General features: G+C 47.0%; 2 protein-coding genes across 2 annotated transcripts; one reads left to right on the top strand and one right to left on the bottom strand.

The window, feature by feature from the left end:
* Positions 1-3,309: 3,309 nt before the first annotated feature.
* On the bottom strand, positions 3,310-5,433 carry LHYA1_G009195 (uncharacterized protein; the record flags this gene model as incomplete). The annotated part of the gene is made up of 2 exons (XM_031154099.1): positions 3,310-4,991; positions 5,043-5,433. 2 exons carry the CDS (start codon positions 5,431-5,433, stop codon positions 3,310-3,312), a joined length of 2,073 nt encoding a protein of 690 aa, XP_031001026.1.
* Positions 5,434-5,958: 525 nt separating this feature from the next.
* On the top strand, positions 5,959-7,871 carry sst2 (AMSH-like protease; the record flags this gene model as incomplete). The annotated part of the gene is made up of 4 exons (XM_031154098.1): positions 5,959-5,979; positions 6,032-6,232; positions 6,314-7,647; positions 7,697-7,871. The coding sequence occupies 4 exons, from the start codon at positions 5,959-5,961 to the stop codon at positions 7,869-7,871; spliced, it is 1,731 nt and encodes a 576-aa protein (XP_031001027.1).
* Positions 7,872-14,359: the final 6,488 nt, after the last annotated feature.

Raw genomic sequence — 14,359 nt, 5'->3', positions numbered from 1 at the left:
TAATATAAGAAGAATTAACTAAAAAGAAAAGAGAAGCTTCTCTTATTAGAACTATTAAAAGAGATTCTCTAGCTTCTAGAGGAAGCAAGATTGCTGTCACGTTATATATACGAAGTCACATGCGCAGGCACCACGTGCCAAGCCTTAATATTAGATGCAACCTGTTACAGGTTGTAGTAGTAGTAAAGATTATATTTTAAGATCTATAAGAACGTTAAGATACTATAGGATTGAGGAATTAGAATTATCCATAGAGGGGTCTTTTGCCTCTAGTCTTTGAGCTTTTTTTTTATAGACTGGACCTTATAATATCCTTAGTGTTGGGATATACGATCCGCCCTGGGATCCGCCCTAGGATCCTCCCCAACCTTTCTAGTCATGTGATCTAGCTCATGTGATTTAGCATAGCTTAGTCAGCGAAGAGGCATAACCTCTTCGCATCCATAACACCACCCAAATGCTAAGCATCAATCAACCAGCATCAAGTCTATACTACGTAGTAGAGAAGTGATCACGTTCTATGTATCACCACCTGTGATACCAACACTTAGCTTCTCAGGACCCTGTAGCTAGGAGTCTTAGGACAGCAGATTTATGCTATCCGCTAGTCGCTAATTAATTGACTACTACTACGGTACTACGACCCAGTCCTAGTATTAATTTTTAGCATTCTGACATATATGTAGTTTATTATAATTATTTACAGTCTGTGTATCTAACTTCGAAATACTTCCAAATCAACTCAACTCATATCCTGACCGCGTTCACAACCTCTTATATGCTCATAAACCATCTCCTCATCTCCAAAAACACGCATACAGCCCCAACATACATGCGCCTCGCATCCCGTACACATCATGTGCGCGCACCCATCAACCCTAAACATGCGCATGCTACACGCCGGGCATTCCCTTACATCATTCTCTTCATAGTACTGTTTTAGCCCTTCTGTATTATCGCGTTCATCGACGTGCTCGGCACAGCTTTGTCCGCGATGGTATGTGGAGTTACAACTTGTGCAGATGCAGCCGAGACACGAGGGGCAGGTGGTAAGGCTGTTGGTGCTAGGCCTGTAGATGGCGGTGCAGGTTGGGGTTGGGCAGTACCGGAATTCATTGGGGTGGGTGCGGATGTAGGAGTCAAAGGCAGATTCTAGGAGGGTGTCAAACTGACGTATAGGGATGAGCGATCGCAAATGGTTCATGGTGAATGAGTTGGTACAGGTGTTGTTGTCGCCGCAACACTTTAGAGGAACGTCTTTCATTCGGGGCGCCTGGACTTGGTGAAAGAAGCATGAAGCACAATATGTATGCCCACATGTCATCTCAACTGGTTCAATTACTAGACTGAAGCAAATTGGGCAGTCTTTAGGGTCGGATTGGTGGGCTTTGGTTGAAGTTGGCACGAGATGTTGTTGAAATCCTTCAAAAAAGATCTCTTTGACCTCTTGAAACTCGTTGTCAGAACCCCTGAAAATTATAGCCTTCGGTATAACAAGTCTGACAGCGTTCCCGAACTTTGATTCCAATCTCTTCATTGATCCCTGCACAGCATGACGCAGCATTGGTGATGTGAGCAGGATCCGATGCTCGCTAGGAGGAGGTTTGACCTTGGCCCGCAGGCTACGTTCAACTGCCATCTTATCTGTTTCGGAGCCACCGTACATGAGGATCCGAGAACTTGGAAGGTCTCGTAATATTCGTACGTTCTTAGCAGCCGAGAGACCAGCGAGATAAGACACAGCAAGAAGACCAGCGAAGAACTTATCCCAGAGTATGCATCCATTCTCATCCAGAGCAACACTACCGGCCAAGAGCCTGTCAATACTGTCTCTCATCTCCCCCAGAGCTTGTATAGCTTCTTCACCAGTAGCACCAATTTTATACGTCATGTAAGGTTTATTCGGGGCAGAAGGGTGTACCACGAATTGAATATCCCGACGTTCATTATCTCGCTCGATCTGAGCAAATGGCGCCTTGACATGATTCTCCAACATGGAAGGAACAATGAACTTGAGATAAGCCTTCCGCTCAACGTACAAATAGCCAATCCCGTCGATGCTCTTCTTTTGCAGAATCTGTGCTGCCTTGAGAGCATCTTGTGGGTATGAGAATATAGCAATCGCTCTGGCTCTGGCGGCTGTTTGATCATTGCACCGTCTGAATTCCTTAACATCGCCGATACTCCGAACGAAAGCTTCCACAGTTTGATCCATTTCATCTTGCGTAGCTTCGTGCGAAAGAGGCATCAATTTAATAGCTGACGGCTCGTCATCGTCGCTGAATACACCGTAGAGGTCTCCTGCCGAGAGATCAACGTCAAGTCCATTGACATTCAATCCAAATCGTCCGAGGTGGACATATATCTGGGAGGTTGGAGAACGCCCCGACGGCATGATATAACTTTCTAGGACTCGGTGTCCGGCTTGCAATGCGTAAATGCTGCTATATTCAAACCGAGCTCTGCGGCAAATCTTTGGCCAGCGACAGCTGACCGAGTTTGTGATCAAGTACTGGGTTACGGCTCCGCCTACGTGAGACTCTTTGATAGACCCTGATTCTGTAGCAGCCTCCGAGAAAGCCATAACGCTAAAGACCAGCGCTCCGGCTAGAGAGAATGTAGCAATTGCTCCATGGGATGTTCTCTGCGGGGCAATATTGATTGCAAGTTCGTCGTTTGGAGTGGTGGACTGGGAAGGTTTGAAGGAGTTGGCTTCTGGCCTTAGTGCATTAGCCATGGTTGCTATGGTTTAGAGTTGTGATTGAGGTTGCGATGGCGGTTGTACTTTGTGAATGCTTTGTGCTGTATCCGACCGCCATCTTTGATGTTCTCAGACCGCCTCCGTGTGAATTGCATTACATTGTTTCATTATTAGAATCGGAATCTTAAGTAAGGCTGTTTGCTGATGTGTCACGTAGAAAGATGCACCAGATGTCAGGTCTAGGTTGATATTGCCATAGTAACTCGCGAAGTTGCGATTACGCTAGTATTTTAGCGTTAGATATGTGGTTCAAACTTCAGAGGCTCTCGGAAGCCATTCGGAGTAGTGGAGCAATCTATCACTAGGAACTTCTTTCAACTGGCTTAATAGAAGTCTTCCACTATACAAGCTAGCATAAAGTTTTACGGTGATGAAGGTGACGAAGTAGCTACAAGGGAGCCAGGGCTATGCCATATATTGTCCTCAGTGTTAGTATCACGTGGATGGTATACTCGTACATGCAACAGACTTCCCGGGACTAAAAATAAAGCTTTGGGGAATTGCTGAAGGAAAGGGGTAGTTTGAAGTATTACATTTGCTATAATTTTCTACAATCCGTGAGCCATATCACCATCTTTCATTACATCATCTTTGTCCACAGACTCATACGAGTTCAATTGGCCCAACAGCTCAATCCTAGAAGGCCTCCAAGGCCACTTGTCCCACCCCTCCATAATCTCCTTCAGCATCTCACTGCTCAGACACCGCACCGAGAAACGAGACAGATCCATGTCACCACCTTTGTAGGGGTTGGTTAGAGTGGGGCATACGGGCACAAGCCACTCGTAAGCGCCAGGCCAGAGGGCTTTGAGACCCATTTCGACCGATTGGCCTGGGAATAGGAAGAGTGTCGCAACAATGTACTCAAATACATCGTAGTTGGCAGGATAGTCTTTTCGTAAAACAGGCCAGATGGCCTGCGGTTGGAAGTCGAGCAAGGCGAGTTCGTGATGCGGGAAGAAGTCGCTGCGCTCAACCTTCAGCGGCTCTACTTCTCTTCTATCAAACAAGAGACCTGGGGGGTTGTGTCGAAGAAGGTGTTCATTGTCGATATGAGTCCCGATCATGACTCGGGTTTGATGTCCTGGTAGCTTATCAACATCATCTTTGAACTCTCTTGTGAGTTGAAAGAGCTCTTGGCGGCGTGTCTCATATTCCGGGCCCTTGAGATTGTAGATTTCCCGTTGCATATCCATGATTTCGTCGTTCCTTGCAGCATACTGTAACATGACGTCGCCTCTATTCACCTCTGTTTTCTTGCGAGAGCGCAGTCTGTTCAACAGCAGCCATTCGGGTGATAATTCGAAAGGTGCCCGAGACCGGGCCTTTCTTCCCCCCAGGCCCGATTCCTCTTTTTTTGATGGTAGTGGATTTCTAGGGACATCTGAATATTTCTGGAACTCGCCGGCTGCAAATTTAGCCTCCAGGTCGACTATCACCTTGTGATACTGGATCCCTACTCTATCATCATCGACCCAATCGGACGTGTCGCGTTTCTTGTCCTTTTCCTCCAATAAATGCTTTTGCATGGGGGTTTCCCGGCCCTTGGGAGTACTGATTCCCAACCTCTCCATGTTGGCAAGGACCTTCAGAGTCTGCTCGGCGTCCAGTCGATCGTCTCTCCGAAAAACACCTATGGGTCTCCCTGAAGATGCAACTTCTTCGATCTTTCCACATGATATTTCACTCTCGAGGGATGCCTTCTTCCTCATTGCAACGTGCTTAGGAAGTGGGGTTAATCTCTCCTCATCGGTGACCCAGATCAACATCCGCACCGTGCCGTATTTGTGAAAGAGCGAGTGCGATCGTACGGCGCTCATCAATTGATGGAGAACCAGGGTGGTAAGGGAACCAAACGCCTTGAAAGCTCTCTTCGGGTGGTAACATAAATTTGCAACAAATAGAAGGGTGTCATTAGGCTGCTCCAAGCGGGGATCGCCCTGGGGCAGGGGTTTCTGGTGGGGAAGGTGTTTCTCCGAAAGTACGCGTTCGAGATGTGCCCATATCACTCCTGGTTTTGGGAATAATACGTACTTGGAGTCTTCGGCGTCGAGCAATGGCTGCAACAAGGGTTGGTATAGATCGGTATCGGGTTCCATGAGGATATGGGTTCGAGGCTTCAAAACCTCGTGTAGTTTGCGTGACCAAGTTCCAGCGCCGGGGTTCACGTCGATTATATCGCATCCTTCATGTTTTGCTAGCGATGGCTTCATCCTTTCCAAGATAGCATCTGAAAACCTTTTTTAGTGGCATAAAACGTTGAAGTGCAAGGAAATCCTACCACATAAGTCCTCGCCCACAATATTGACCCTCCGCACATCTCCAAAGGCTTTCCTTCTCTTCGAACCTCCATAGCCTTTCTGGAGATGCTGTAAAACAAGCTGCTGTCGCTCGGGAGACTTTAAAAGCTGTTCTTGAAAGTACTGCTCTTCTGCTGATCGTGTCTTCGGATTGCGACCCTTTCTCTTTGGGGGCGGTATATCATCTTCTTCTCTTGCTTGCCTGTCCTCCTTTGTTGCCATTCGCGGTTTTTTATTCAGTACTGCCTCAAGATCTTCCGGAATGGTGTTCTCCTCGTTTTCTTCGCCCTGGGCTCCTTCCTTAGAAGCTAGCTTCTTCCTCTTCCTTTCCGCAGTAGTAATAACTTGGCGGAGGATTGTCTCCGGGGCCATTGGCTGCCATTCTACCGGGAGAGCAACAGTCTGGTGAAAGAATCGAAGACATTGCGGATGCGTATAAAAATTTCGCGTTCGCAGGGCTGGTTTACTCGCGGAAAAGGAGAGGCGTAACATCAATGGCAGGCTGCGCGAGGAAACAAGCAAGGAGCAAGGCTGTAAGGGCAGGTAAAAGATGCAGGCGGTGCAATGATAGAGACAGAGAAAGAGGAGAGTATGTTAGTGAAGGACTAGACCTGGCAAACAGCGGGCATGGACATTGAAAAGGATATGTATAATAATAAATCGTAAGTGGCTTATGAATTTTGTCGAGGCTGAAGAGGAGGCTGAGAAGGAGTGGAAAAAAGGAACGTCAGGAAGCTGCATTCATGGTCTTCTCAGTCTGCCGTATAAAATATACCATACCGTACCAGCAAGTACCGTTCCGTCCCGTCCGTACCTTACCCTTGAATGTTTCGTGACGCGGAGCATGCGGCGACACCTCACCAAGGCAACAAGAATACCAATCACAACACGCTTTCAATGATCAAAAGATTTCTGGAAGTATATCTGCATTGAATTGCAATGGTATGATACAAAGAGCAGCTGCTTCTAGAGCAAGCCAACAGCATATTCCCCCATCATTATCATCCATCCCCACCTCGGCGCGGCAACAATAACAATGGCGGGGTCAACATTGCAAGTTTCGAAGCCCATGAGTGTCAAGGAGATCTCTGCAAAGGCCGCAGACTTTGATTTTAATCCTTACATTGCGCTGAAATACTGGATCCGGACTGCTAATACTCTGTTGCGAGAGGTGAGCTGGCCCTACCCTGCACTATCTCATGCTGTCTATTATCAGTAAATACCCCGCGGCAGATCTCTGACTTTTATATAGGCACACATCTACGAGGAAGAACACAACGACCAGCAAGCCTATCTCCTATTAATGCGATATGCTACCCTTGTCTCAGAGCGACTTCCGTTACACCCCTCCGCGAAACTGCCAGAAAACCGAGCAGCCCTCAAATCAATCCAGAAAGGCTTGCCAGACATAATAGACCGACTGGAAGACTTGAAACCGCGGATCAATGATAGACACGAGACATGGCTGAAGGATTTGGAGCGCAGGAAGGAGGCAAATGTCGCCCTCAAGAGCGAGAAACCGGGTCTGCGGTCGAGATCACGGATAGATCTTGCGGCATCAGATCCCGCAGTCGCAGGAAACACTACAACATTAGCAGCAGGCGAGAACAGTGAGCTGGCTGTGAAGCTGGCCCACAAAGAAATCAGAAGGAGAGATGCTGCTCGGAAGGCTACACGGCAGGCGGGTGTTTCGGAGGAGGAAGAGCAGGAGCGAAGGACCGCGGGGCTATGGGATGATTGGGAAGCTGCACTCGAGAAGAAGGACCAACCAACTTTACAAGAGGACGACGAAACCCGACGCAACATGGAAGCCTCAAGGCGACAACTAGATGGACAACACAGTGCTGTTCCTGATGGAGGAAGAAGGCGACTATCGAAGCCGCCACCCCGACCGCTTCGACCTGAGCATCAGAGGAATGGACACAGTGAATATCGATACCCGTCGATCTCAAGATCGCAACCTATTCGATATTCTGAAGACGGTTCTGTGGAATCTCAATCAAGATCGAGCACCCACCGACCCAGATCCAAATCCCCTGGAAGAGCTCACCTCCCTCCCAAACCACCGAAAGAAAGATTTGAAGAATTTCTACCAATGCCAGAGCCCACATCAACCCCAGCGTTGCCTGGGCGCCCCGACAAAGCAATGCAGGAGTTTGACAATACAAAACCTCCCCAGTCATTTACCTTCCGCCCATCAGCGTACCTTGAGAATGGCAACCCTCTCCGAACAGTTTTCCTCCCACCAACACTGCGGGAAAGCTTCCTTCAGCATGCTGCTCCAAATACTCGAAGAAACCTTGAAACTTGTGGGATGTTATGTGGAACGTTGATCTCCAATGCGCTCTTCATCTCGCGTGTGGTCATTCCGGAGCAAGAGAGCACGAGCGATACATGCGACACAATCAATGAAAGCGCATTGTTCGATTATTGCGCATCTGAGGATTTGATGGTCTTGGGCTGGATCCACACCCATCCTTCCCAAACGTGCTTCATGAGCAGTCGTGATCTACATACACATTGTGGATACCAGATCATGATGCCAGAGAGTATCGCAATTGTTTGCGCGCCTTCTAGGAACCCTTCGTAAGTCAATCAGTGCCTAATACTAAGGCTAAAGCTAAACATTCCACAGCTGGGGAGTTTTCCGCTTGACTGATCCGCCCGGGATGCAATCAGTGCTCAACTGCAGGAAGACCGGGCTCTTCCACCCCCACGACGAAGAGAACGTATATACGGATGCCTTGCGACCAGGTCATGTTTTCGAAGCCAAGGGATTGGAGTATGAGGTAGTAGATTTAAGACCATAGGGTAAGGCGGTGTTGCGAGATATGATTTGCTTTGGAGCACAGCGTTGGCGTTCGGGCTGGGATCCAGGATGGTCCCTGATGGATGAGACTCTGTCATAGATCGCGTGTATATAATTGGGGACGTTAACGAGTTGCTAAGGTTCGATCCCTTGAATTTATCAGTGACTCTTTTCGAATGGGGGATTGAAGAAATTTACCTGTTGTGCGTTCTTTCCTTGATTTGTGGTACACTCAGCTCCTGTTTCATTCGAACGTTTGGCCAAAACCACGCAGCTTCGAACCTCGTTGTGCAAGCTCCCTCACAGACGAGTGAGATTCAGCATTCCTCCTAAAGTTCCCGATTCGCTGCGCTCTGGGGGCTTTGTTCTTGCTCGTTGGTATATGACTGAGGCAACGGACCATACGATGCAATGTTCTCTTTCATTGTCGTCGACTAGTCTTTCTTTGCCCGACGCTCGTGAGTAGACTCAAATAAAGTGGTGTGATGATTTGTGTGGCATAGTGATCTCGTATTCAATGTAGTATTTTGTTGTGTGTAAATTGAGGTAGGTATTAAGACGAGTTATATCTAGCATCTGCCATCTAGCATCTCCTAGGTAGGGCCGGTGGCTAACTTTTCACACCGTAGTTTCGGGGCAGCTAGATTCAAGCTCCATATATTGGCAATTAAACGCGAGTTATCTGTGGTTTGTTGCTTGGAAGTCAGGTTATTTAAACACCCACTCTACGCTGTGCTGTGACCTTAAGCGATATTCCCCTTTCTTTCTGCATCTTTTTTTCTCCCACAAGGTACGGAGTAATCACTCTTCTTCATGGGAGCCATTTTATTCCTATCACTTAATCCTCAGGTGGTTTGTTCCTTCTAGCCATTTGATAGCGGGTAAAGGTGAAGTGTTCTTGGAAGTTAGGAATAACCCTTTTCTACCAAAAGGATTTTAACTCGCTCTTTACCCAGCGGCTCGGTTTTATGATTAGAGGTTAGATACACACCATAAAAAGGCATCCTTAGGCCCTATGGCGAGGAATGATTGAGGGAGTAAATGATCGCTGGCCTACTCTGAGATTTTCGAAGTATTTAGCATATCCACTCAATCGCTACCAATGCTTTTGCTGACCGCAGTAACTGTGCTTGGTGTAAGAAAAGACGCAAAGAGGTAGGCTAGGGAGCTATTCCCTTGTGAATAATATGTCTATTTTGGGAGAGTTTAGAAGCGATGGAGCGAGCACAGCATTCGGTGTTACTTTACGGAGATGTTTGTGCTTAAAAGGACCTACTCAACCACATATCAACCAAATTAGGCAACTTATAACGAGCTGCTTATATTTATGCCACCCAAAGCGTGTACTTGTATGTCGTCAAAAGCACGCTTACTCTTAAGTTGTTTGACAGATGTTCCTGTTTGCCACTTTCCTAGTTCAGATTCTGAAAATTATGTACTGAAGGCCCACTTATACTCTAAGAGTGAGATCATCCTGACCATCCTAATCACCCCTTCTCTAGCTTCACCGACTTTGATATCAGACAAGTTGGCTCCTCCCACTTTTGGGTATCAAAGGCCCTCCCATATATCCATACACCTGCTTCCATCTGACCTGTGGCTTATTAGTATTCTCTCTAAGGGAACGGAATTGTATTCCAAACAAGCCAACTGAAAAGAGTTTGTTTGGGAGTTAGAACTACATTTCGCGAGGGAGAACTTCTGAGGAACAGGTTGAACGACGGGGATAGTGAGAGGATGATGTGGAAGGATGAGTAAGAGTAAAATGTTACGTTATTGAGGCTCTTCCTCGTCGAGCTATCATATACTTTCATGTTAATTAACGCTTCCTTCGTACAGCTGGCTTCTGCTAGTTATTACTCCCAGGTCCTCAGAACTGGCTCCAGCACTCCGCGCTAACCATCATACAATCCTAAGCATGTCTACACATTCCACATACTCAAGTCCATTCTGCGCAAGCTGAACATACTATTTACGCTTGAGCTCCTTGCATTAACTCCCTCTCAAACCTTCTCAACTGTCTTAAAGTATGCCCCACCGCAGCTAGGTACTTAAGGCCTTTTAAAGTGCCGTTATTTGCACCAAGTAACCCTCAAAAGCTAGGTGTTTCCTCCAACTCCAAGCTCTCAGTCGGATATGTAGAAGGAGCGCGGAACAGTGAGTTGGTGACGCTAACAATGAAATCCATCCGCGCACCAAACAAAATAGAATAGAACATACATGGGAGCATTCCCCGGTTCGTACTCTAAGAACCCACTATACAAGACCGCTATCACGTTCTTCTATTCTATCCCGATATCGGGACCCAACGTTTCAAAGATTTAAAAATTACTACTAAGGTAGTTTGAAGCTACACTACTCGAGTAATTGTGAGGCGAAGGCCTGAATTTTTGGTATAGGACAAGATAGACTCGTCCCTGAAAAATTAGGTCTCTACCTAATAATTGGTTACTTGTTGTTATTGGTTACCATCGAGGTTTGCTCTACCTCTGTTCGGTAACTAGGTTGGTAGCGTTGATAGAATTATTCGGGCCATATGCGCCGCGCGGCCAGTCAGGAGGTGCTCTTTCATATTATCGAATCTCCACCCACACCAGTCAGTGAAATGAATGAATGTTAAATGTTTACCATAGGTGTTATTAGTATAACTTGCGGAAATTGGGAAAATTGTAATGAGGAACTGATAGTCTGTTGCGTACTAGTAATAATTGCATCCAGAACATACCCCACAGCATTGCGTATGGCGCAAGATTGGTTGAAATTCGCGTCGTGGACATCTGTCGACCTCGAATGACTCATACATATTTTCTTGACTTGTGGCTCATATCCCCGCGCGGTACACTTTGCAACGGTTTATTGGGCGTTGGGTGTCTAGTAGAGTAGTAGTAGTAGTGATCAATCATTTGACGATCCTAAGTAAGCTGTATAGTGTCATCGTATCATCCGAACCTCAGTATGGCCGAATAGGGTTCGGGTGCACGTGTTCAGTAAAACTGTATATAAGTGACTGCTCCCTCAGGACTTCCTTTCTCTTCGCGTTTGTCCTGTTTATCAGAATGGAAGACCTTGATGTGTACTCGTTCCATATAGGGGACGGTCTGACTACCAGGAGCAACTCGAATTGAAAAGTATTCTTGAATGACTGCAGTTGGCCATCCATAGCATAGAGGAATATGGCTTCATCAACTGCCGTTTGTTTGATTTACTTGGTTTGGATCTTAAGCATGCCGCATTCGCAAAATACAATTTCGAACTTTGAAGATATAAACCTCTGGAATAAAACAAGCTTCAATCTGCAAGTGGCTTCTGTAAATGGAAATACAAAAACGACTCGTGAGAAGTTGAAAACAAAAACATCTTTCCGATGGTGTATTTATTGACTTCAGTCACTTCTTAGCTATCTGGGAATATTTGATGAAGTCATCGCTTTCCGGGGTATTTTCCATAAAGCCTATGTAAAGATGCAATATATAAAACATACGAGGACTCTCAGAGACTTCGCCAGAATTTATCCACATCTACAAGGCAGCAAGCATAAAACCAGACGCCTACTCATGCTGAATCGTGCACCATCATACCGACATCGCTTATACCTAAGCAGAAGCGAGTTCCAGCCTCGTAAAACAGAGTGTATAAACATATAAGCTTTGTATACACAATTAATCGCAATAAAAATTTGGTATCCCAAGAGAGTGTGAAGAAGCGAAGATTTTTGGGCACCAGAACCCACCCCAGCGCTATGGTGAGAACTGATGCCCGGAGGGTACGGAGACTTAGGCGCAAGAAGTTCCCACGCAGCAGGTTACAGAACCTGCACATTTGGAGTTTCCATTGTTTCCTCCATCACCATCATAGGGGAAGGTGTAAGCAGAACCAGCGGCAGGCTCAAAGAAGGTGTCGGTGATGACACTGGCGTCAGTGGCTCCGGAACCGCGTTTGGGGTTGATGCATGCACCTTGTCCATCTAATTGGGCACATGTTCCGCAAGATCCTGAACCAGACTTGTCCTGTATGCTGTTAGTTTTGGACGGGGCTATCAAGTTGCTGGTTATTGCTTACTGTGCATCCACCTGCAGCAAATAGGTCCGTCGCGATACCAGAGACCTTCTGGAACAATTTTGTGCTCGATACCATGCATTTGCAGATAATGGGAACGGAAAATCCATTGCTAAATGAACACGTCAGTTGGTATCTTATGCAGTGGGGAAGCATTATGCGTACACATAGCTGACATCTATATCGGACTGGAGGCCGGCGGCGCCTTGTTGAGAGTAGCTTCCCTCCAAAAGACTGTCGTTGTCTGTGATTTCATAGGCTGCATCTGCGATAGCCACGTTTCCACCCCAGCCTTCTGGTACCGCGAAGACACCAGTGGCACCAACCGCCATCGTTGTTGCGGTTACTAAGTTCCCGTTGACACCAGTGGCACGAGTATTGGCGTCGTTGTCTACGTGTGATGTGCTGATAGCTTTTCCATATGAATTAATGAGAGTGATGGTCAACTCTGCACCATTGGTTGTGCCACCTCCTTGAGCGATAGTAACGCTCGCGACAGAAGGAATGAGAGTCGTGGCTGGAGTTGACGTTGGAGTCGACGTTGGAGTCGTCGAAGTTGCCTTCTTAGATTGTACAGCAGAAGTGGCTGCAGAAGATTGTTTGTTCACTTGGGCGAAGACTGCGGGTTTGTCCGCAACTGAGGAGGCTGAAGTAGTTGTTGCAGCTGGGGCGGAATATTGTGTCGTGGGGACAGGCGCCGCAGAGGTCGTTACTGCTGCTGCGGGGGTATTTATGGCTGCTGGTTGGGTTGCCTCTGGTGAGCCCGCCGTTACGGTTACTACTACAACATCGTTTTCCTATTTCTAGTCAGTTTGACGGCCATTTAGAAACTCATGATACTTACGGTCACTATTGCAGTGGCAATATAATCAGGGTTCGCGATAGGAAGAGCAAGCGTTGTGGCGATGAGTGCCAATGTAAAGAGAAGGATTGCGGGATACATATTGTGAACCGGCCGCAGACCGGGGCTAAAAGAAAGACTGAAAAAGAGAGTGTGGTAGAGTCAACGCTGATGCGAAAAGAAAGGGAAAATCTGGGGAACGGTTTTCATTATATTCTCCTTCTTACCCCCCAGCACACCAGCCCAAGCGATTGTTTCATCCTACATTTGGCTCCTTTCAATCTACTAAAAATCCTTCCAATCCATCGGTAGAAGAGGCAAGGATGGTGCAGGCTAGGTCTAGGGCCGGGTAAGAACTTTAAGCGAAATTCTCAGGGGTAAAGATCCTGCATACCCACTGCCCCCCCATGACCGACACGCTGTGATTCGCCATCTGCTCCTTCGCGCCACATCACATCTAATTTCGCCCATCGCGGCGTCAAAAGCTTCCCAAAATAGGAGAATCTCCGGCAACGCGTGCTGGCATCTTGTCACGCATCGCGTCTCAGGCTTCGTTTGAAAGTCGCAGCCAGGTACGAGCCATTCAGAGCGTATCATTTAGGGTGTTCTGAGCCTCCTCCACGTGCTTGATAGTTTACAACCGCTGGCTTGGAATGGAAGGACAGACCCTTTTCGGCAGGGAATGTTGATCAATATTTCTTTCAATAATTATGGATATCAAGGAGTTGATCATGTCGAGCAAAAAGCTATGGAGCAGGTAGCGTGCACTAATGTGCCTGTAAAATTCGTCCCTAAGTTCATAATACCGGTACTGCCTCGATTAGATGGGTGGATGGATAGATTTATCAATTTATGGTCCGTACCAGGTCAAAAGGAGTATGCGGACCTCTATATACTCCACCACGCATATAGAATATAGAATACCAGTCTTATGTGCTGACTCTATTTCTAGCCCTGGTATTACTGTTGGTCTCCATATCTTTTGGGGTCTTCTCGTATATTTCTTATAAATTTTCACACTCAGCCTGCAGCCACCCCACCACCATTGCGCAGCCGCGACTACAATCCTCCGGCGTATAAACAGGCGAATCAGATAGCTGCTGGTGTCAACTAGGACCCTTGCCTAGATATAGTACGCTTGGCCCCAAAAGTTCTTGTGTGGATGGATGATTGGACCCCAAGTATTGACACGTACGGTACTTGAAACGGCGCTGTGGCTTTCTTTCCCAACCAGGCAATGCCACGCATGCAGGTAGAAGATCAGGTACAAGACCAGGGCGCGTGCTTCTTTCAGGTGGCTGAATAAGGGGCCAGGAATTCGTGCATTCTTCTTATTTGTGCAAGTTCAATAAAAGGCATAAAAATATGTCTATTCCAAAAAGTCATGAGGCTGCGATCCGTGAAGTGTGTAACTATTTTATCGGCATCCACGCTCCACCAGCTCTTCTGTTTCATCTCACCCGCATTCCCCTCGGTAGCTTCCTAGTTCTTGTGGTGGCCGTCATCCTCGCTGCTATAATTCGGCCCAGATAACCTGATTCAGGTTACCTGAATCGCTCTTCTTCCTCTGCTTTATTACCGCAACTTCATTT

This window comes from Lachnellula hyalina (genome assembly GCF_007821495.1).
Source record: "Lachnellula hyalina strain CBS 185.66 chromosome Unknown contig00305, whole genome shotgun sequence".
NCBI classification, from domain to species: Eukaryota; Fungi; Ascomycota; class Leotiomycetes; order Helotiales; family Lachnaceae; genus Lachnellula; species Lachnellula hyalina.
The sequence above is the reverse complement of the archived record's forward strand: the minus strand, read 5'-3'. Positions and strand labels throughout refer to the sequence as shown.